The sequence below is a fragment of the Tasmannia lanceolata genome, unplaced genomic scaffold (genome assembly GCF_043159265.1).
Source record: "Tasmannia lanceolata isolate RefF3 unplaced genomic scaffold, GAP_Taslan_0.1 ptg000006l, whole genome shotgun sequence".
NCBI classification, from domain to species: Eukaryota; Viridiplantae; Streptophyta; class Magnoliopsida; order Canellales; family Winteraceae; genus Tasmannia; species Tasmannia lanceolata.
The window spans coordinates 34,087,436-34,112,244 of NW_027518683.1; the positions used below are offsets into that span (position 1 = coordinate 34,087,436).

Consider the following 24,809-nt stretch of genomic DNA (forward strand, 5'->3'; position numbering starts at 1 on the left):
TGATGATGGGGTTTGCTTGCATATTGGAGATATTTATGGATCCAATCCATCATTTGCTTTGAACTTTTTACACTGGGTGTTACACTTTCATTGTATTATTACATCAGAAAAACTTCTTTTTCCATGCCCTCAATTAATATTAGTCTTCATATTCTACTTCAACTGTTAGCTGACCCAGAGGACAATCATTTTGCAAATAATAATAGTCATAGGTGATGATGGGGTTTGCTTGCATATTGGAGATATTTATGGATCCAATCCATCATTTGCTTTGAACTTTTTACACTGGGTGTTACACTTTCATTGTATTATTACATCAGAAAAACTTCTTTTTCCCTGCTCTCAATTAATATTAGTCTTCATCTTCTACTTCCATGTTAACTGACCCATCCAGAGGACAATTATTTTGGCAGATAATAATAGTCATTGGAGAAGTGCTGAAGAAGATGAAGTTTTTTGCACCTGAGTATTTCAATCTACTGTTTGAAAAGAAGTATTCCATATCATGAAATGACATCCAAGAATACAGGTAAGCTTATACGATCTTTGAATAGCAGAGGTTAAACTGAGCATAGTTATTAATTTTGGTGATATACCCATCTTGGGAAAAGGGCATTTTGTTAAATATATTGATTTACTTACATGGGCTCATGAATATACCGAAGGAATATCTTTGGTATCAATCAATACGCTCATTTACTTTGAGTGTGTTTTCATTTGCACCGTACCCATGAAATAAATTGTTGTAAAGAGCAAAATTTGAGTAAACTACCGTGCTCCTCTTTTTCTTTTCCGTCACATGCTTGTTAATGTTGGATGAATGGATGTTCATGTAGATGTTCATATATTTTACTCTTCAAAACAATCTACATATGCCCATGTTAATGTTTTCTATTTATGCGATTGTTATACTCTATTGATATAATGTGGCTATGCTTTGTGGGCATGCATGAAGTTATTATGATTGGATTCGAAGTAGTCATGTGCAATGGAAATACCTCTTTTGCTCACAGGAACTTTACCATGAGTTGCATGCCTTGGACAGATTTAAACAAGACTAGGAGAATTCAATTGCAGCTCAAAGATGTGACATGGTTTATCACTACATCAAAAGTTTTGTGCTTTCAGCATGTTTACTGAATCCACTGTGTGAATCATCTCTGCGTCATCTCACTTTTTTAATTATATAAATCAGTTTATTGTAGATGCTAGCTCATGTTTCTCAACTGTACTAATTTGGCACAATATACTCTTTGTAAAAAGAATTCTATTTCTGCTTATACTATTGCTTTTGTTATCATATTGATGTTTGGTTGCTTCAGTTTGTTTGCCAAGGAATTGCATTGATGGGCGGGCTATGGCTGAAATTATCCTCTCTCTCTCTCTCTAAACAAATGGAATCCTTTCCTCTGGATTGCCTACGATTAAGGGTGCATGTCTTAACTACCTTTCTTTTATTTTGCAGATATGGATATGAATCTTAATCATTGAAAGATTTGGTTTGACACTGCGAAATATAGACTGATGAAAACAATATCTTCACTAGACTGCTTGCGTCCTTCCGTGGTATGTTATGTTATGTTACTGATTATATGATTGTTCATATTTATATCGAAATTTGTTCACCATTATGTTATGTTACTGATTATATGATTTATTGAAAATATGTTTTAATATATCTTTTGATTATATTTATTGAAAATATTTATTGAACCTTGGAAGTTATATTCTATGATAATGTGTTAGCATCCCAAGTTCATGTGTTCTGCGACAGAGAACGTGGAAAGTGTCATAGCCCTTCCAATATGATGTTCTTCACAGATACTTAATCAAAAGTTGATTTATTGAAGATTCATATTACCAGTCTTCTTTATTTGAATTTTAGTTTTTTCCACATAATTGTTCACTAAGGGAAGCACCTGCAATCCCGTTGCCCTTGCTGTGATATAAATTTTAGTTGTATTGCTATATTTGTTGTTGCTAGACTCCTCCTTATGAATATTTTTTTTAGCTTGGAGATTTCTATTGTGATTTCTAGCATATTTTTCAGCCTTTGATCTAGCTTTTAGGATTCCTCTATACCGTTTTAAAACCTCTTTGATTCACAATTTGTACCAAAAATTCAGCTTATTTTGCACAAGTTTATTCAACAATTCTACTCTCTTTCTCATTCTTTCATGGGTGCCTATGGGTAAGGAATGTTTTGAGGTTTTAATGGGTTATGTTCCCAAATAGGTTTTACTTTTCTAAGCCTTCATTCCTTTTTTTCCTCTTTAGTTGTTCACTAAGTGCATAAAAAATTTAATCGTTGGCCTTCTCTTTGTTACCACGGAATACCTATTTTCCTTGATTTTGAATGGAACTTTTACTATTACTGTTATTATCCATGAAGCTTCTGGCCATTCTGTCTCAGAAGCTTTACCCAAGCCACGAGCTCATGTGATTGATTTTATTTTTCCAATCAAAGCCGTACAAAAATTCAGCATGTATTAGTTGTTCCTATCTTACTGTTATAGTTGATGTATCGTTTAATTTTTTCTTTACCTGCTCTCGTTGTGTATTTTACCCTTTAATGTTTCAGCATAACTATATGAACTTCAATAGAAAGATTTTTATTAGTACTACCTTTGTCTTCATACCTCGGTACACTCCACTACCGTAATGATGTTTATGATTTTAGTAGCAAAAATTGATATAATTTAAACAAAAATGATACACTTGGGAAACTTACGAAATTTTTGGAAGCAATATTACAGTTCCTCTCTGACAACTATGTACATGATTTCTCAGGGCATTTCAAAATGGGGCATATTTCCTGTTATTGGTTCAACCTAAAATTCATTTTACGTAATTATTTCCTTATGCACTATTTAGTTTGCAGGAAATTGGATTGAACCGGGCATTATCCTTTGCCTTAATTACTCTATACTGAAAAGGCTAATCTACGGTTTTAGTTGCTTTTACGGAACAAATTTTCTGTCTCTGAAATTTGATCTAAACAGGGGGCAATACCATCGAGCACGGTGAGTCAAACATTGCATCTGTTGGGATTGAAGAAAGTTTATGGAAAAATTTGGAATGCTTCAGGTTCTTCGCTTCGGTCATGATGAAATACTTCCAACCTATGGCCTTAACGTTCAATGACCTGCATCAACTTCGAATATTTATCATGGGTATCCGTGCTTTAACTTCATTAGAACAAGATATAAGTTGATTAGAACCTCTTTAAACTCATATTTGAATAGATGCTTTATGTCAAAAAGTCTGTTTCACTTCGAAATATTCAGCAACAATAACTGCATACGACATTTAAGCCTTTAAATTGGCTTTGTGCAGGTTTTTCAAGTTGATCATGCTGATTCAATCCATTTGCAAGGATGAATTCCAATCATTATCTATGATGTTCTTGGGTAGAAATATTAGCTTTGAAGGAGGAATCCATGTCTACTTCAACCATGTTGTTTTATTTCGCAACTAATGAGTATTGCTAATGCAATATTTGTTCGGCCCTTGACCCTTGAATTAGAAGGTTCCAAAGTTAATTTCATCGCGACCTATGCTTTCTTTGATTTTTATTTAATGACTCATATAGTAAATGAATATAACTTTACCCATTAAAGCCACATAATTTCAATCTTACCCCCCTCCTTTATGCTTTTTAAATAAAAAAATCTATAGGCATCTTAGCCATCCGATTTAAGAGGAACAAAATATTATGGAAACCTCTATAGATTGGAGGGCTAGGATCAGCGTATGGAAATGATTTTTGGGGCACAACCTATTTATGTTGTGTTCCATCACATGGACGGTTTGGATCAACCTATGATGTGGCCCGTGCATCGCACGGGTTTTTTTACTAGTAATAAAGAAAGAGAGCCCAATGTGAGCTGCTTTCCCACTTGACAGAGATATTGCCATTTCTCGTTAAAAGGTAGAGAGAGCTTGCCTTTATTCACCCACGATGAAAATGAGTTGCTGATTTTATAGAAAAACCATTCTTGAAATTTTCTTTTCTTATGAGATATTTTGAATGGAAACAATCCTTTACTACTAAAAGGAAAAATCCCTAAAAAATCGTCTGCTTCTTTCCTACTATTACCCTATGTGTCCCGCCTTAATTTCAGTAAAACTTCCACATATGCCCTTTTTCACTACTTTTTCGTCATTTCCAATTCTCATATGCCCTTGCACATGAGTTAAAAACAAGACGCCATCTGTCTCCTTTTTATGCATTTTTTCTGTAATTGTCATAATTTTTCAATTTTATTTTTAGTTTTGGCCGTAATTGTCTATTACATTCGTTCAGTATTTTTTTCGTAAATTTTCTGCTTTGCTTCCATTTTTCCGTAATTTTTCATTTAAAACTTAGTACCCGCATGATTATTATTTATTGCTATTATGTATTGCTAGCCACCTTTGCACAAAGCGTACTTCTACCAATCTTCGTAGCAAAGGATGGGCGACAACCAGACAAGTACGCTCGGCGAAGGTGGCTAGCAAATCCCTATACAAAAAAAAATCTTAAAAACATACATAAAAAATCTGGTTGGCCCGCGGGCCGACCCGGCCCTCACGGGCTGGGTGCGGGTCTAAGCCTAATGACCCGTAAAATTTTCTGCATCACTTTGATCCTGCCCGTTTGACCCGTTTCCCCATGATTTAGAGGGAAATGATGTGATTATGAAAGTTTTATATATAGTGTAAGTCCTTACAGTGAGTATTGTTTTTCAAAAAGTACTGTACGGCTTACATCTTAGGATGATCCAAACCGTCCATTTGATGGGCCACAATGTAAGTAGGTTGTGTGCCAAAATTCATTTCCATAGGATAATTACAACCCTCCAATCAATAAATGTTTCCTAAATATGCCGTTCCTCTATAGATTGCAGGGCTAGGATAATCGCATGGAAATGTGTTTTTCTGGATTATCCTATTTACGATGTGGCCCATCAATTGGACGGTTTGGATCATCCTATGGTGTAAGTTATACATTACTTTTTTTTTTAATAGGGAGTGTAAGAAATATGTTTTTGGTTTGCAGGCTTTGTCACAAAATTCTTGTTACAATATATATGGTGTAAGCCCATGTAGTGAACGATTTTTTAATAAGCCGGTAGGGGTCCCCACAAAGCTCCAACTTACCTATCAAAAATTGGAGTGAATATTTTACGGCCTACACCATAGGATGATCCCAACCGTCCATTTGATCATTCCCAAATGTTGATCGCATCCCTACAATCTATAGATAACTGACATATTTTGGAAACCCCGTAACTGTGTTGGGATCATCCTATGGAAATAATTTTTGGCATACAACCTATGGTGTAAGTCCGTACAATCAAGTATTTTTCAAAAGAATCATACGCCCTGTATCATAGGATGATCTAAACTGTCCATTTAATGGGCCACAATATAAATTGATTGTTCCCAAAAAATAATTTACATATGATAATTCTATGCCCTTCTTTTAGAAAAACTTCATACTGTATCCTATTAGCTGGGGGCATTTACGTCATTTTGATGCTAGAAGTTTATCTGAATGAGAAATGATTTGAGGGTACAATCATCAATTGCATTCGAAAAGTACTGACATATGGTACCTGTCTACCAAAAAGAAGTATAGACATATGACAATGACGAAAAAACTACGTTATATGACGCATTCGGGACAAGTTACAAAATATTGACGGATGTCGAGCACCTGAAGAGGAACAACAATTATGGAAACCTCTATCAATTGGAGGGCTACGATCAGCCTATGGAAATGATTTTACAGGCACAACCGATTGATGTTGTGTTCCATCACATGGACGGTTTGGATCAACCTATAACCCTCTATAGACCAGAGGGTTAGGATCAACCTATGAAAATTATTTTTACGGCACAACCTATTTAGGCAGTGGCCCATCTAATGGATGGTTTGGATCATCCTATGGTACGAGCCATACCGTACATTTTAATAAAGTGAGGAGTGTGATCATCAAAATATGGTGAGTAGTGCCATTATAAAATATGGCAGTGAGGACATTAGCACTATATATAATTTAAAACCATCAATGTTCTTGGATGTTCCCACGCGGTTTGGGTTCAACCCGAATTTGAGTTCGGTCGGGTTAATATTTTTCGCAAATCGGGTGGGGTTGGGAAAAATCAACCTGAATTGGAAATCAGGTTGGGTCGGGTTGGGGTGTTGGGCAACCCGACCCGACCCGAAACCCGAATTTGGGTTCCATCTGAAGAAGTTCTGTATATGTGTTTTTCTTTTTCAACATTGAAATAGTCTCCACAGTCCACAATGGACGGTTTGGATAATCCTATGGTGTGGGCCATACTGTACTTTAATCAAGTGAGGACTATGATCATCAAAATATAGTAGTGCGGATAACATTTCCCTTTATTTATTATTAGTCTCTGTTTGTTTTGGATTTTGAGAACCAATTGTGAGTTAAAAACTGATTATTGATGACTTACTATTGGTTCCCAAAATCCAAAACAACCCGGCTTGCGTTGAGGTGGTCAACAATTGGTACCATATCAAATCGGGTCAACCCGACCCAACCCAGCCCGAATTGGAAAACGTGTTGGGTCGGGTTGAACCCAGCCGGGTTGGACATCTGGTTGGGTCAGGTTGGGTTGGAAAAATGGGTTCCTCGGGTTGGCCTCAACTCGACCCGAGTTACACCCCTAACGATGGCGAAAAATCTACTTTTCCTTATTCACTATGCGAGGGTCAAATTACAGAAAGTTTGATATTACGAATGCAGGACACCTGTAAAAATATTGACGAATTCCGGGCACCTTAAGATGAACAATAATTATGGAAACCTCTATAGATTGGAGGGCTAGGATCAGCCTATGGAAATGATTTTACGGGCACAACCTATTTATGTTGTGTTCCATCACATGGACGGTTTGGATCAACCTATGATGTGGTATGTACAATTCTTTGTCGGCCCATGCATCGCACAGGGCCTTTGCCTTCAAAATTTTCCACTAAGTCGGATTTGTCTAGGGTACTTTCGCCATTTCACTGCTGTAATGTCCCTGCCATTTGCCATGTTATTTGTAGGAATTCTTATTTCTGTATATTTTTTTATTTCTCAATCGGAAATCCTGATCAGGTGCCTATGGTTTTCAAAAGAAAATCCGTATAGACTGTATAGTATCCATTCTAACTTGATTTACATTTTATTTTTATCAATCTTAGTAGATAAAATTGTTACTAAGAGCCCAGTCTCTCCGATGGATCAAAAAGCTTCGGGGAGAGTTGTGCGTGTTCTGCTGATGTTTTGAAATAGGGTTTGGAGATTTTTATCATGTGTTTTGTTTTTGGTTCTTAGAAACCTCTAGATAGCGAGATCTTGTTCGGTGGTGGAAGCTGGCAATTGGAGAATTGCATGTTGATAGGTTGCTGAAATGATCGAATTAGGTTCTCCTGAAACTATCATTATGATTTGATTTTTTATAGATTCGAAACTTGATGCAGATTTGCTTAGGTTTGTGATATGTATTTGATACGTTTACAGTCTTATCTCTCTGCCTCTCAAACACTCTCTCCTCTTTGCAAAAAAATATCCCCTTTCTTTTAAGAAGAATGTTGAATTGAAGGGAGCCCCTGGAAAAACTCAGTTTCAGGCAAACATTCGATCAATGCCACCCCACAACATTTATTTCTTCCTCCAATAAATCAGAGAAGTTTATTTGTTCTTTCAAAGAAATTTTTTCCCTATTTCTTCTACTAATTGATCATGTTGCCATTTTTTTGATTATTCTAATATAAAATTTCTTCTGAAATTAACAATAATTATGTAGTAATATTGAACAATATTTTTAAAAAAGTTATACTAATTCATTAATAAAATATTGAAATAAACAAATTGTAAAATACCTTAGTGGCACGTACGGTGCATGTGCATATTTTACTAGTTACACTAACTAACCTTACCCATTATTATTGAAAGAGCTATCAGGGGTTATTATATATCCCAAAAAGCTCTCATAAGCCAATTAAGCAAAAGACAAGCTAGTTTTTTGCAATTACTAAACCATAGTTGTGGCGATATCATTTCCTAATACAAATCACTAACCAAAAAGCTCCTCCAAAGCAACCGGATCACCCCTTTTTTATTTAACTCAATGGCTGTATGATGATATCTAAAGCCTTGGGTGGGCCCCATATCATGTTAGACATATGATCGACTCACATTACATGGCCGAAACACACACATGGGTCACCCCATGGAAATTGATCTTATTATGTTGATAAAGTAAAAATCCATTTTTTTATTATCAAAAGCCATGTGTGGGCCTACTACATATTAAGTAAATGGTGGGGCCCAATATACAACCGAAACACATATGGGACTTATAATAATCGATTTTATTTGGTGGGCCCAAGCAAGGTAAAAATTCATTTTTCCATTAAAAACAATGTGTGGGCCCACTTACTTGACCCAAACTAGCAGAAATGATAATGTGGGCCCACCAAATCATCCCAAACTCTTTCTCATTTGGATTTTTATGAACAATCTCCTCTCAACAGTTGTTGGAAATGATGGAATAGACAGAAAAACACAGGGAATGGACTCCAAAATGAGGAGAACTAACAAACGCCTTTGTTGGATAAAGCGGAACAAAATGGGCGTCTCTACAGATGCCCCTCTTTGGCAGAGGTTACGTAATAACCGAATGCCAAAGTTAAAGAGACAACAACATTTTGTGTAGCTTTAGCAAACAAAGGACTTATGAATCTAAATGCAACCTGAATGCTGATGCGGACAACGCTACATAATGCAAGATTCTAGATGGAGTCCTAGAATTGGAATGTTATCAAAAATCATTTACTCTAAACACCATCACATGGTAGTTCAGAATAATGGAGAACTGGATCCAATCTGGGTGCGATAAATCGCGCAACCCAGAACGAAAGATAATTATGACGTGGCGCCATTTTCAAACAGGCAACGAGGGAAGGAGGCACCGTTTCCTGAATGGGCTCGGAGAAATCAGAGAGTTAGCCTATCTGCGAGCGAGATGGGAGGCTAATGGATTTATGATCGGATTCGATAATTGAGAATGAGACGGGATATGACAATTTAAAAACTGGAGGACTCGATAATTGGAGAATTGGAGGCTTACGGACTTGAGAACCGGAGAACGGAGAAACTGGATAATCGAACAATGGGTGGACCGGAGAATTGAAAGACTGAATAACTTGAAACTGGAGAATTGAAGATTTGATGAACTGAAGAATTGGAGAAATGGAGAAGTAGAAAATTTAGGAACTGGATACTCGCAGAGCTGAAAACTGGATAATTAAGGAACGTAATAGTCGGATAACTGGAGAATTAAAGAATTGAGAAATTGAAGAACTGGTTCACTGGGAATTGTAGAGCGTGATTACCGAAAAACTGGAGAGCTAAAAATTGATAATTGGTGAACTGGGGATTAGATTGGATTGGCATTTTGATTGATTCCTCTGGGATTGGAATTTGATCACTGGATGTTAGGACTGGAAACCGGAGAACTGGAATCTTGATCTAAGCAACGGGAACCGGGAACTGGGAATCTAGAACAAAGACATAATGGATACTAAAATTGGTGTACTCGAACACTGGATTTCCGGACACTAGGATTGGGTACTGGAATTGGAGTGTCGAAATACTGGGAACAGGAATACGGGAACTGGAGTACTGAAAAATGGAACACTGGAGTACTGGAGAGAGGGATACTGGACACTGGAACTAGAATACTGGAATACTAGAATATTGGAATACTGGATACTGAAACTGGAGGCTAGAACTGGCGTACTGAAATACTAGAATACTGGAATTGAAATTGGGTACCGAGATGCTTGAAATCGATGACTGGAAACTGATTAACTTGTGTCTGATTGAACTGGAGACTAATGACAACATTTTGATAATTTAGGACCGAAATAATTTGGGAGTTGGAGAACTGAAATGGATAAACAATTGGTGAACTAGTACTGGCGAATTAGGAATTGGTAATTGATGAACTAGTAAATTAATTTTTACACAAGTTTATTTGCATTTGAATTGTTTACTGGGGATGAACAAGAAAGTCTCACAGGGCTTGAAATTTCTTAGATCAAGATCTTCTTTACTGGGAAAATGAACTGGTACCTCGGAATATTTGGACACTGGTACAGAAGATTCTTCTTTTGACAAGCATTCAGAAAAATATTTCTTGACAAAGATGGTATTCAATGAACCGGAAGGAAATTATAAATTTTTATGATTAACCTTTTTCGAGAAACTGGCTCAACCACCATTGCATCCGAGGCTCTTCCAAGCTTAAGGTGCATTTCTGGGGTATGATCTTCTTATGCGACTTGCGCTTTCTCTTGTTTTTGCTTCTGAACTCTTTCTGAATTGATTTTTACTTAAACTGGATCATTTTCACTTGATTTCAGAAGTCCTTCCCTCAGGATTAGCATGACTTTGGCGTAGTTACAGGAAAACGACACCGGACCTTCTTTCACCGAGACGGTCGTAATATTTGACTAACTAGACAACGATTGATTCTACCCAAAAGGGGAAGATGGTAAAAGACACTATTTAAAGGATTGAGAAACTCTGAAAGGGTGAACTTAGAATAACAAAGATTAACTGACTATACTAACAAACACAGTGATGCTTATGACTCAGTTAACATTTTGTTTGGTAAGTCTAGTCATTCAAATAGTAGTTTCTCAATTGATAAACTTTGGACTTCTTCCTTAAAATAGTAAGGCCTTAAGAATTTGATTACCATTCCTTAGATTGCTTGGTTTTAATGTCCCTAGTTTCTAGGATGACACTTGAACTCGCTTGAACTTCTTTTCGATCTTCAGTCTTGATACCGGCTGTAGCCTTCTTATAATGATTTTCTTACCGTGACCAAGTCACATCTTCAGAATTTTTAACTTGGCAGACCGTGTTGGCCTTTTAATTTCCTAACAGCCATGTTTAGTTTCCTTTCTCTGTGAAAGTGCATATATGTTAAAACTTAAAAGTATGCATGTATATTATAGTGGCACCCGGGGGGGGTTTGTGGGGGTGGGGGTGGGGCTGCGCAGGGAGATATCACAGTTGTAGTGGCACATTGTGCAGGGAGATATCACAGTTGTAGTGGCACATTGTGTTTCCCATACTACGTACTGAAGTGACCCGCATTTTAAGTAACATTCGTCGTAAGTAAATAATTGGAATGACATGGGGCTTGGGATATCACAGTTGTTACGACGACCCACTACATTGGTACAATGAAATGTCTTCTACTTTACTTTCAAGTAACCATACCTTTCCTCAAATTACAAGTTCAATACCAGCTTACCTACAAAAAAAAAAATATTACAGTGGCACATTGTGTTTCCATTACTATGTACCGTAGTGAACCCCATTCCAGGTAAAATTGGTCCTAAGTAATTGTAATGATATGAGGCTTGCACATTGACACTCATTGGATGTCCAACCCAAATGTTATCAATTGTTTCGGATCATACGAATATGGACCCCACTACACTGGTGCAATGAAATGTCATCCCCTTTGCTTTCATGGTCGAACAAGTCTTACCATACCTTTCCTCCAATTACAAATACCAGTCATTTGAATGCCAATCCAAGAAGGAAGAATACATGGGAGATCTCTTCATACAAAGAGAAACAGTTGGACCAATTGAACCAAACAAGGAAGAAATGCTGCCATTTGAGGAAGATTTTTTTTATCATTAATTTTAGGGTTGGAAACTTTCAAAACAAGAGTAATTTGATAATAAATTGTCTCATTTTTGCATGGGACCATCACCCACTGAATGGATTGGTTGCGGATTAGTAATTCAATGGCTCTGATCATGAACACTTGTGCCATGTGTACGGTGGAGATGCATGTGTCGGAAATTTCTTGGACTCATGTGGGTCCGGGTACTAACTCAAATATAAAGTTGTTTAGTCTCAATCTCTCGCGAGAAATACCATGCAACCGGGTCAAAGAATATCATCCAGACTCCACCTGGACCACTGCAAACTTAAATGAATAATAAATTCCACCTCTCTCTCTCTCTCTCTCTCTCTCTCTATAAAGACTTACCTTCTCCAAACACTGCTGCAGAATGATCATCAATGGCCATGGTGAGCAGCACTACACGATCGATCCAAGAAACGCCCACTTGGGCAGTTGCAATTGTTTGCTTCGCCTTCATTTTCATCTCGATCCTCCTCAACTATCTAATCCATCGGCTTAGCAGTGTAAGAAATACAAATCCACCAAATACTTGATATAAGCTCTAGTTTCCTCCAACACCTTGATTTTAAATCGAATTTGAAATCCGTGCAGTGGCTTAAAAAACAACGCAAGAAATCCTTGAGTGAAGCCGTGGAGAAACTCAAAGCAGGTCTATATTTCTACCTCATCTCTTCCCTTTCATTCAGTATCTTTTTGGGCCTTGAAAGTAAAGCTATTTGAGTAAGGATTGATCAGTGTTTATTTTGTTCATGCAGAGCTGATGCTTGTGGGATTCATGTCCCTGCTATTGGCAATAGCCCAGAGACCCATTTCCTATATCTGTATACCAGTCAAAGTTGATGATACTATGCTTCCATGCAACAAGCTTCAGCAAAAAGGCACTGGAGAGAGAGGGCAAGAAAGCAGCGAAATTCACAGGAAATTGTCTTCTTCAGCTGTTTCTGTTTCTGATCACTGCGGCACTAAAGTATGGTTTTTGACTCTTTTTTTTTTTGAGCAACTCATCCAGTCATTGTGAATTTGTGATTCTTTCAATTCTTTCATGATTCCATCCACAATGGGCCCTTTGAAAATATTTTCTTAGCAAGAAAGTACTTTGCAAAGTAGAGATTTTATGCAAAAATACTTATATAAATCGGTGATCGAGCCTTTTGGGTAGTGGGCTATCTATGATGAAATCATGAGATGAATAGCGTAATTTTGAAAGTAATTTGGTAATGGTTTTGCAGGGAATGGTTTCTCTAGTGAGCCAAAATGGAATTCATCAGCTGCATATCTTTATCTTCGTGTTAGCAGTCATGCACGTTCTTTATTGCGTTATGACGATGGCTCTAGGAAGAGCAAAAGTATGTTGATGATGTTTTCTTTCCTCTCTTTATCTTTGGACTCTTGATTTAATACCCATCGGCAATGATATCATACAATAAATAGAAACATCTGTTTGAACAGTCGCTGGGGAAATGATATGTCCACACCCTTGTCCATCATTTTTAGTAGTAGACAACCGAAAGGGGATTGAAAATTCCGAAAAGGGGGTGGAAGTATCATTTCCTTAGGAAAGCCATTGTAAGACATTGGGACCCACAAAACGTGTCATTAGCAGCCACAATAAGGGTTGAATTTTATACGCAGATGAGACGTTGGAAATCTTGGGAGAAGGAGACACAGACAACTGAGTACCAAGTCGCCAACGGTATGTTTCTGCATCTCTTATTGCATGTGGGGCTCGTCTCGGGTGAGATTTTTCTTTTCTTAATTATGCAAGTATAAATTGATATTTAAATCCACTTATTTTTGTGAGTATTGCTAAACTGAAGGGTCCCCTTACAAAACCCCAGTGGCAAGGACTCCACATTGGATCCACATTTCCCTACCACATTTATAAATGCTGTCGGGGAATGGGGGGATCCAATGGAATGCCCTTGCGGATTGTTTTTCACAATGGCACCCTTCAGTTATAGCATTCGCCTATTTTGATTTATCATTTAAATGTCTTCGGATGGCTGTTAAATTCGTGAAACGACCAATTGCTTCATAAGCTGTTGGAGACGGTATTATTTAATCTTTTATACTTTAACACTCCCCTTCATGTGTGGCTACTCCTTTTAGGGTTGGCCTACATGTAGCACATGCAGCCCCTCTTTTGGGTTGGCCATTGCATGTGGATTTTAATATCTAGGAGTTTTGAACCCAGCGATCAATTTCTCCATAAGCTTAAGCTGTTGGAGATGGTGTTATTTAATCTTTTATACTAAAACAAAATTGAGGGAAAACACTCTAAAAAATTAAAGAAGAAAGCAACCAATTTCTCCATAAGCTTAAGTTGTTTGAGATGGAGTTATTTAATCTTTTATACTCTAACAAAATTGAGGGAAAACACTCTAAAAAATTAAAGAAGAGAGTGAAAGTGACGGTCGTCGTTCTGGCCATTAATTATTTGTTTTGCACTTTATTCAATGAATTTGTTGTAAATGGTAAATAGTCAAAGGCCTTTGTTATTGCGTTCAATCATCTTACTTTCCATGCAAGGTAGGGCCTTGACAGTATTCCAGAATTGCTCTAAAAAGGGTTGTTAAATGCATATATTTCCATATAACTGTTCGTTTATATATATGGCACATAAAACTGTTCGTTTGTTGTGAATCAACATAAATAAGCCTTAAGATCCCAAAAATCATCTCCCTAGGATGATACTAAGTCTTCAATCCTTAGCTTTTTATATATATGGCATCATCGTAGTAGATCCGATGGTTAGCATCTCCGATCTCTAGAGGCTGATCAGAGGGTTTGGATCTTCCTATTGATATTAAGCCTATTTATGTTAGGTCCTACAAATGAACGATTTGGATCTTCAGACCAGGGGCTCTAGTGTTTTTTTCTTCAAAAAATTACACTTTTTATGATGTCCACCTTCTTCAAAGATCTAAACCATTCATTGTTGGGACCCACCAAGGATTTGTGCTCAAAGAAATGAGAAAGAGTTCTTCTAAGAATAAGTACAAGTGGGGCCTACCTTCTTCAGAGATATCTCCATTTTGATCTCAGCCCTCTAAATTGAGTGGCTTCTTCTAGGGGTGTTCATTATTCAGTTATAACTGAATAACCGAACCGAACCAAATTGGTTTGGTTGGTTCGGTTTGGTTTTTTTCTTTTCGGTTTGGTTTCAGTTTTTTTTTTTTGGAAATTCGTTTATTCGGGTTTGGTTTCGGTTATCCAAAAAAAATTCGGTTAACCGAATAACTGAAGTTATGGATAAAAACCATTATTTTTTCAAAAAAAGTGCTATATGGTCACTCCGTAGGATGATCAAAACCTTCCATTTGATTTATCACAGCTTAATTAGGTTGTGCTCAAAAAATCATTTCGATAGGAAGATCCTAGCCTTCCTATCCAGATCAAGATTTTTTTTTTTTCCTCATTTTCTCCCACTATTCGGTAATTCGGTTATAACCAAATAACCGAATTTCTAATCGGTTCGGTTTTTCAAAATTTCGGTTTGGTTTCGGTTATCGAAATTTGATAATTATTTCGGTTATAACCGTATGAACATCCCTAGCTTCTTCAATAGTCAGTGAATGCTTAAACCATTCGTCACTGTGCATGTATTGGTCTACTTTCTTAGTTGTACGCCAAGTCACCGTTGACATTAACAGCTTAGGAAGTAGTCATTTCAAGGAACTGAAGGAATTGATTGAATTAGGTGGCCTTCTTCGTCACTTTTTTTTATGGGTGGACAGAATATCATGGAGTAACTGGGCTCGCTTTTGGAAATAAGTGATTTTAGAGAAATGGGTAGAACGGGCCAGGGTTCACAGACCACATTCTCTATTCTTTTTTAAGAAAAATTGCCAACGGGGGACATCAAAATATGAGAATTGCCAATGGGGGACACACTTATGAAAATTTGTTAGAGAGGGAAGAAATAGGGTTATCAAGTCTCTAAAAGGGGGTTATCAACCCTCTAAATGGGGTTATCAAACTCTCAAAAGGGGGTTATCAACCCACTTTAACAATTTTTCAAAACTGTGTCCCCGTTGACAATTCTTGTATTTTGTGTCCCCCATTGGCAATTTTTCCTTTTTAAAATGTTTCATTATCCACAATTTTAAAAGGGAAATGATATGTCCCTCACTCTGAACTGATAAAATCCCCCCTTTAACAGCTTCTGTGAGAATGGCTCACTTCACTGCATGGGGATTTTATCCATCCCTTTTAAAAGCACAAAAATGCTGACCATAATTTCTTGGAAAGAACACAACCTTAATAATTGTAAAGGAAAAAGGAAGAGGTCCCCCCCTCTTTAACTATTCCTGGAATTGGTATTGTCAACCATTGATTTTAGCATTTCTCACCACCTCAGTTTGACTTATTTGATTTCTTTTTGAAAAAAATTGTCAATTGGTGACACAAAAATGATAGTCGGTGAATGCTTAGACCATTCGTCACTGTGCATGTGTTGGTCTACTTTCTTAGTTGTACGCGAAGTCACCGTTGACATTAACAGCTTAGGAAGTAGTCATTTCAAGGAACTGAAGGAATTGATTGAATTAGGTGGCCTTCTTCATCACTTTTTTTTATGGGTGTACAGAATCTCATGGAGTAACTGGGCTCGCTTTTGGAAATAAGTGATTTTAGAGAAATGGGTAGAACGGGTCTTTTACCCAAATACCCCTCATGGCAAAAATACACATTGGAGTAGATTTTTCTCTCTCTTACTTTTCTCCTACCAAAATTTACCGCCAACCTCTTGCAGATTTCTCCATTAATGCCTGAAACCCACGAAGTGTAAGTGAAGGTTAGTAGCTTATCTACTCTCTTAGGATTTGTGCTTCCATTAATGCGTTTGAATCCTGTCTTTAGTGTGTGATAATAACCCTGTCTGTATTGTGTGTGATAACCCTGTCTTTATTGTGATTGATAACCCTATCTTATAACCCTTTTAAAATGGTGACTTAGGGCTTGTGCTTCTATTATCTCTGAAACCGTTCTTATAGAGTTGCTACAAGTGAGTTGAATCACTTCTAGAGTTGGTACCCTGCTAATAAAGTTGGTACTAGTGTTTAATCACCCGAATATAGTGGTTTATATAAATCCTTTTGTACATGAATCACAATTTTTTGCACTTGATAATCCCTTATTTGTCTGTTGGTAAGTCCCATATATGTACCTGATAAACTAGTTTTGACACTTGATACACCTCTAAGAGGCTTGGTAACCCCATTGGAGGGGGTTGAAAAGCCCTTGTACATTCTTGGTAATTCCCCTTTTACTTACTTGGTAATCCCTTTAGGTACTTGAAAATTCCCTTGCGTACAGAGTTGAAAACCCCTAATTGACTACTTGAACCCCCTTAGGGACCTGATAATCCCCTTAGAACACCTTCTGTGTTGACTTGCAAACTCCTATTGAGGTAGTGAAACCCCCCTTTAGAGTCCATAACCCCATTTATGAACTTGGTAACCCATTGTGTACACTTGAATACCCCTCAAGGAGAGATGCGAATGCCCTTTAGCAACAACTTGATAACCCCTTTCAGAGGCTTGATAAACTTTATTTAGAACCCATGTTTACAATTTTAGAAAAATGTCTGAAACAATGGTTTCTCTTCTTTTACACTTTGATGGGGATTTGAAGGATGATGTTTCTTGGGAATATGTCTGGGGGAAGAGGGCATTGTTATCGGTCAGCCGCAGAATCAATTTCGACGAATTTGAAGCTGCAATCCAAGGAGAATTAGTGTTACAGAAAGGTAGGTTTCACTATCGATAAAATATTGATATGTTGTCGATCCATAAATAGTTACTTTAATTGACGTCGATGACGATGATGTCTTCCAAACAATGTTGAGGATGTTTGACAGATACATGTTCAATTCTTTAATGATATACATAACGAAGAGCATAATTGACAATGGTATTAATTCTTTGAATTCGTTAATGCTTCTCCCAAACATTATTTGTACTAGTAGACCCTCTCTTAATCGTAGCATTCCTTCTACTTCGATTCCGTCTAAAAAACGTCGGCGTTTTGAAGTAGACTTGCAAAAAGACTACAAAAGTGAATTTGATGGGAGATATGCAAGTGAAGAGATGGGAGGTGCTCTAACAGAACTTGGGGTAAGATATTGTAGTTATTTGGCAATCTTTCAAGACTTCCAAATTTCAATTTATGAATTAATCATATGGCCGATTGAAACTGATTATATTGTCGAACTATGCAGGTCTCAAATTGACTTAAATGAAACATTGGCAAGTGGTTTGCATGCCAACCATGTTATGGATAAGTTCACATTGTTTTCGCATTTGGTAGGACTTGGAGCTATCTCCTTTGTCTTCTTGCACACGGTGTAACAATAGAGAATCCCATTTATTTTCACAAAAGGGATTTCTATTTTGCTAGCAGCTAGCCCTAATAGCAGTTAGCCATTGATTGATTGGGTGGGTCACCTATGACTTTAATGTAGAGAGGAGATTAACGTAGGACAGCCATATTTGACTCTGAACTCGGCTAGGCAATCATTAACAAAGTTAGATATAAGAGTAGAGAAAAGTACGGAATGTGTGTACTTGTGAAAAATAATTACGGATTTCGGATACCTTTTAAAACAAGCATCAAAGACAGGTGATTCTTCAAAATCGGGTAGAAAAAAGACCTTGATACCCTTCTGCCATCAACAGAAACGTCTTTCAGCTTCCTTTTTCATTACTGCCCATTAAATTGGCGCATTTCACAAGGCTTCTTTTGATTCATTCAAATGTGTATTTGAACAGACATAACCTTGGGTTCGTTTCTATCTTGGCCGTCGAAAATAACCAGAGACGGATGGATGCTTTACACGTGTTAAATTTTTTTTGGAACGCTGGCACCTCTGTACACAGCTGGTTTGGTTTGGATTTGAAATTTTCCTCTGAACCCAAAGTCCCTTAGGTTCATTTAAATCTTGGACGTCGCCAATATGCATAGACAGTCGGATCTACGACAAGTGGACATCAATATGAAACGGTGGTGTCTTCTAACAATACCGCCATATCTCAGTATGAGTTTCCGCCGGCGTACCCATTATTTCCGTCGGCATACCCCTGATTTCAGCCGGCGTACTCTAGAATCCAGCGGCATACATGATACGTTTGGAACACATGTTTGAACCTAGAAAATTCAACAGCGTACTCGATATTTCGGCGGCATACTCTAGAATCCGACAGTGTACTTGATATCTTTTGGAACACATGTTAGAGCCTAGAAAATCCGGTAGCGTACTCGATATTCCGGCGGCGTACTCTAGAATCTAGAGGCGTACTCTAGAATCTGGCGGCGTACTTGATATCTTTAAACGGTGGGTGTTCCTTGAATCCGACAGCGTACTTAATATTCTGGTGGCGTAATCTTGAATTCGGCAGTGTTATTAACCAAAAGAGACGTGAGAAATAATAAAATATTAATAACGTCACCGTTCTAAGCCAAAAGAGATGTGAGAAATAAAAAATATTTAATAACGTCGCCGTTCTCAACCAAAAGAGATGTATAAAACAGAATCCTGGAGGATGTGGGTGTGCCACGTGGCACCCCTCCTCAAAAAACATAAAACTCTCATAAGTTGATATATTTGGATTGTAGAAAAAATCTCACCATATCCCACGTTTTAGCAAAATTATTTTTATTACTCAATATCCCACATATAATAGCAAAATTGTTTCTATTTAATGGAGAAAAAATCTCCACTATATCCCATGATTTTATCAAAATTATTTCTTTCTCTCAATATCTTACGTGTATTAGCAAAATTTTGGCGAATTAATTATATTTTGCCCCGTGCATCGCACGGGTTGTTCACTAGTATTCAATAACGTAGCCCTTTTCGCCCAAAAGATAAGTGAGAAATAATGAAAATATTACTTTAAAGATAATGATTGACGTTGGGTTGTGAATTTGTCAGGAAGGGCAACATACGAGGACTCTATTGAGTCAGAAGGGTATTAGGGTCTTTTTACCACCCATTTTTTGAAGAATTACCCGTGTTTGATGCTAGTTTTAAAAGGTCCAAAATCCGTAATTCCTTGAAACTTTTACCCCCATTCCGTACTTTTCTCATAAGAGTATTAAAACCATTATTTGTATATAAAATATTAAAATTAGGACATGCTTGATACGGATAAGATTCTCTGAATCTTTGATTCTTTGTCATAGCTGGAAAGATCTTGCTCTACTTGGAGTGCGACTGTGCGAGCAAGATTTGGTGAGGTTGGGATCATGACTCAGTTATATATAAGGTGTTTTGTGATGCAACCGCGAGATTATATGTAACAAAAACGGAATAACAAAAGGGAAATGATATTCCCACCCCCTTAAACGGAAAAAATGGCCACCGGTCTTATCACTACCAAGCTCCTCACTAGTAAGGTATGGCCACCATACAATTATCCAAACCGTCCGTTAGATCTATAGATCGGAGGGTTAAGATCAGCCAATGGAAATAATTTTTGAGGCACAACCTATTTAGGCTTTAGCCCATCTAATGGACGGTTTGGATCATCCTATGGTGCGGGCCATGCCGTACTTTTTAATAAGGTGAGGAATGCGATCATCAAAATACAGTAGTCGTGATACCGTACTTTTTAACCGTACCTTTGACATCTGTTTAAATAATAAACGACAAGATAAGTTAGTGCAATTATCAAAACATGGTATTGCCAACGTCAGTAGCCTAAAATATTTCGCGTGAATTCAGCTTTATTTCTACCTGCTGAAAAATAACTGTATCTTTCTGCTTTTCACTGACCTTTATGGAAAACTGTATTATTTTGATCCAAAATCCTCCATTGCAGATCCTGGACGATTTAGGCTTATAAGACAGACAACATTCGCGAGAAGGCATATGAGTTCATGGACAAAAACATTTGTTCATATTTGGATTGTAAGTTCAATTTTTTCTTCATGTAAGAAGGCCATTTTTACTCAAATGGATTTCACTCAAAAGATTTTTCCTAATGAAATGTGAAATGAGCAGAAATGCTTTTTCAGGCAGTTCTTTAATTCAGTAGCCAAAGTGGACTATTTCACCCTACGCCATGGCTTCATCTCAGTAAGTATATTTGGCCACTGAATCGTCTTCTTATTTGAAAGAGACAATACTTCCAAAACAAAATTCGGTTTTTAATGGATGTATTATTATCTTGCAGACCCACTTGCCCACCACTAGGGTTTTCAACTTTCAAAAGTATATACAACGGTCATTGGAGGATGATTTCAAAGTTGTCGTTGGGATAAGGTCAGAAATCTTCTGACTTAGGTTTCGTTGCACAACTGTTTCTTTTTCAAATATTTTCATTTTTTTGACTGATTTTTATTTTAACTCTAAACAATTTGGACCATTTCTCAATTTGTGTGTGTCATCCACGTGGGCCATGCTAATCTTCTCTCTATGGTTCCAACTTCATTGGATGTCTAGAAGTAGGCGTGTAGTTATCCAACTTACTAAATATAGTAAGTAAGTTCGTACTTACTATACATATTAAATTTGATAAACTTTCTCTTTTGATTTATAAATATATTAAGGAAAATGATATGGAGACCTAGAGTGCAAGCTAAAACAGGACCTGCAATAAGACTATGCCACGTGTTACAGAAAAAAATATTTTTTATAATTTCCCTATACTTAAGGGATTGCTCACGTCACAAGTGATATTGTGGCGCGAAACAATTTGTTTTGTTGGGTCCCCTTTTAGATCCTACTCTCGGTTTCCCTAGGCATTCTACTATCTGTAAACATAACAAAATTACCATGGAAGTTGCATTTCAATCGTAATGATGGTACTAACCATCCATTAAATATAATCATATTGTTCAAAAACTGCTATCAATAAATACTATAAAATTACATAAAAATAACTTTAAGAAATAGTGAGCAAGGTCTTATTACGAGGTGTAAATCATTGTATGTACCATTCTTTTCTATCCAGAGAAATTGTATGATGAAGGGCCGTATAAACATGTACCCATCAACCTATCCTTGATATTTGATCCAACAGCTTTTGATTTTTGAGAAGCTGCTGTTGGATCAAATATCAAGGGTGGTACTTCTGTTGTACCACATTTACGTGTTTATACGGCCTTTCATCATATAATCTCTCATCTATCCATATAATCGAGCTGTGGGTGTGGATCTCCATATTGGTGCTTCTTGGTTTTGACATTTTTTTTTGAATGGCAACCCGCAAGCTTGCTGGTGTTGTCATCTTTATATTGGTGTTTTTCCCCTTTAGAATTGGGTAGGAACTTGATTCTTGGATAGAGTAGCGACCTAGGTTAGGGCCTAGGACCTAAAAGTCTCTGTAGAGGCACCGTTCCTCTTCCCTAGAAGTAGTCTGTGGTCCGATACGGTGTCAGGCGATCTCTACTAGAGAAAGAGGTTATTTATGTTAAAAGTGAAGATTACTTGCACGTTTGAGCGACTTGCATTGAGAAAAGCTGATGGAATATAGAGTGAATCCGGATTGAGAGCAGTAATATTTGGCGGCTACTAGATACATTTCTGCGTACGCAGGCGTGCCCAGGATGAGGTCCGCGAATGCTGCTAGGTACGCAGTTCTGCAATGGGAAGACGCTGCTCTCTGGTGGTATTTGCCCTCTTATTCTCAACGTCCCGGTTAGGGGCCCCATGAGCTGTTTGGGAATAACCCTCAAGGGGAATCCCTTTATCTAGAGGGTGTAAAATATAGCAAAGACTGAAAAACTTCCCAATAAGGCCCCTGAAGTGGCTTGTGCAAGCACCATAAAATGGATATCCAAATCCAACTGGTCCCAAGCACAATTGAACCAAATGAGGCTGAAACAGTCAAGGGTGGTGGTTCGTCTAAACTTAATTTGAAGTTCTAGCCAAGGTGTATTAAACATTAGAAGTAAACTTCAAAATCATCTTATCAACAGAGTCAGCGAGGAAGATGGCTTCGCATAGGAGTTGCCTAATTTCAGTGAGCAAGGGACGGACAAAGTAGTCCAAGTTTCACATCCGATAAATGACAAGATCCTCAACCTTGATGGCCTGATAGAAATTAGGGTCGACGTTCCTATAGGAAATCAGATTGATTAGTGTTCCACTGGAACGCCAAGGGTCATTCCAAAAGTTGGTTTTGGATCCATCTCCAATGAGAATTTGTGTATTTTCCAAACCGACATTTCTCGAACTCAAAATGTGATACCAAGAGCATTGTGAGGAACCTTCATATGGCATATGATCTTATTCTTAATATAGTTGGATCTCATTCAGCAGTTCCAATGAGATTCACGCTTACTAATGATGAATCAAATTTTCTTGGCGAGAGAAGCTTGATTCCAATAATCAATCCTGCAGATACAAATGCCTACTTGATTGGTCTTAAAAATGGAGTCCTAATTGATCAGGTGAATCCTCATTTCTAGCTCAGGGCCATCTGAAGGAAAAAAAACATGAATGACCCTTTCAATCTAATAAATCACCCCCTTAGGAAGACTACAAGAAGCAAACCAAAAGATTTGAAGGATATTGAGTACTGACTTGATTAGTTTGACTCTTCTTGAGTGTGTGAGACGAAGCTCGAAGCCAAACCTATGATTTTCTTTCAGTTCTTATCCAAAGCTTCATTTTTCAACAGTTTGAAGGGAAATAATGGGAGGCCGAGGTAGCTGATAGGAAAGGATCCCTCTTCCATATCACATTAAGAATAGCGAATTTGATAGAGGGTCCACGTTAGTAAAGAAAATATTGACCCTTGAGTGTGTGAGAGGAAGCTCGAAGCCAAACCTATGATTTTCTTTCAGATCTTATCCAAAGCTTCATTTTTCAACAGTTTGGAGGGAAACAATGGAAGGCCGAGGTAGCTGATAGGAAAGGATCCCTCTTCCATATCCCATCAAGAATAGTGAATTTGATAGAGTGTCCACGTTAGTAAATAAAATATTACTCTTGTGAACATTTATTTTCAGACCAAAGACATTTTTTTAATCAATGATGATCCCACATGATTCTAGTGGCATTTGAAACATCTGTTGTGGTAAACAACATTGTTATCCACAAAGAAATGGGAGATGGCAAGTTTTTCTTGGAGAAAAGGAAAGTACTTATTTTGTTGTCGATGGCTTCATCAAGCATAATAGACAACATTTCTATGGTGATGTAGAATAGATACACCGATATGGGATTGCTATGGCAGAGACCATTAGTGCTAGCAACAAAATCCCAAGGGGTTGACGATGCTCGAGAGCGTAGCAGTATCAATGCACTTTGATGTTCATTTAACCCACTTTAGATTGAAGCCTTGGAGAGCCATAAAGTGAAGAAGGCACCTCTGGTTGACACTATCAAAGACCTTCTTGATGTCAGCCCCGATGCACATGGCGAACTATGTTTTCATTTCAGTGGAATTTATGGACCAAGTCGTGAGAAAGAGTATTTGTTTTAGAGATAAGCCGGCCCTTGATAAAAGGTGATTGCATGGGGCTCATAAGACTACCGATAGCAATCTTCAATTTGTTGGTCGCACTTTCAAAATGATTTTATAATGAAAGTTTCACAATGAGATAGGTCTGGACATGTCTGGAATGGAGGCATCAGCAATCTTAGGAATTATAACAAGTCATATTTAAAAGAAATAAATCCAAGCAAGGGAAGCTAGTCCTCATAAACACATTTAATTAAACAAGCTGATATATAACAAGTCATATCTAACCAAGTATATGAAGCTGATAAAAACATTTTAACATACCAATAGAAAAGAAGGATAGATCATATACGAGTTAAGAGAAATAAATCTAAGAGAAGCTGGTCCTCATAAACCACGTTCTGGGCAGCATTCCCATTTACATTATGTCCGTGATAACCCCCCGAAGGTCATCCAGACTGTTGGAATATGTAATATGCCTAAGGGCATAATATACTTTCTACCTTTTATTGCTCTAATATAAATACATGAGTAAGGGGGAGATCTCTCTCCAACTTATTCATTTCTCTCTAACTCTTTCTCTTAACATGATATCAGAGCCCTAGGACTAGCATGCCCTAGGGACCTCCATTGAAGCCCCCCTGTCTTCTC

At 37.4% G+C, this 24,809-nt stretch overlaps 1 protein-coding gene, 1 long non-coding RNA gene and 1 other non-coding gene across 4 annotated transcripts in view; 2 read left to right on the forward strand and 1 right to left on the reverse strand.

The window, feature by feature from the left end:
- Positions 1-403: 403 nt before the first annotated feature.
- Positions 404-3,547, forward strand: LOC143878566 (uncharacterized). The gene is made up of 4 exons (XR_013251017.1): positions 404-529; positions 1,466-1,566; positions 3,003-3,173; positions 3,337-3,547. It is a non-coding gene; the product is annotated as an uncharacterized LOC143878566 (long non-coding RNA).
- An 8,573-nt stretch (positions 3,548-12,120) lies between these two features.
- The window catches only part of LOC143878567 (MLO-like protein 3), a 37,642-nt gene continuing 24,953 nt past the window's right edge, over positions 12,121-24,809 (forward strand). For both annotated transcript variants that reach the window (XM_077380838.1, XM_077380839.1), the window contains exons 1-8: positions 12,121-12,248; positions 12,337-12,394; positions 12,501-12,712; positions 12,975-13,091; positions 13,378-13,438; positions 20,568-20,656; positions 20,750-20,824; positions 20,922-21,010. In XM_077380838.1, the coding sequence (XP_077236953.1) occupies positions 12,123-12,248; positions 12,337-12,394; positions 12,501-12,712; positions 12,975-13,091; positions 13,378-13,438; positions 20,568-20,656; positions 20,750-20,824; positions 20,922-21,010 (827 nt within the window). In that variant the 5' untranslated portion in view covers positions 12,121-12,122. The remainder of the gene's footprint in view (positions 12,249-12,336; positions 12,395-12,500; positions 12,713-12,974; positions 13,092-13,377; positions 13,439-20,567; positions 20,657-20,749; positions 20,825-20,921; positions 21,011-24,809) is intronic.
- On the reverse strand, positions 21,100-21,198 carry LOC143880513 (U6 spliceosomal RNA). The gene has a single exon (XR_013251737.1). It is a non-coding gene; the product is annotated as a U6 spliceosomal RNA (small nuclear RNA).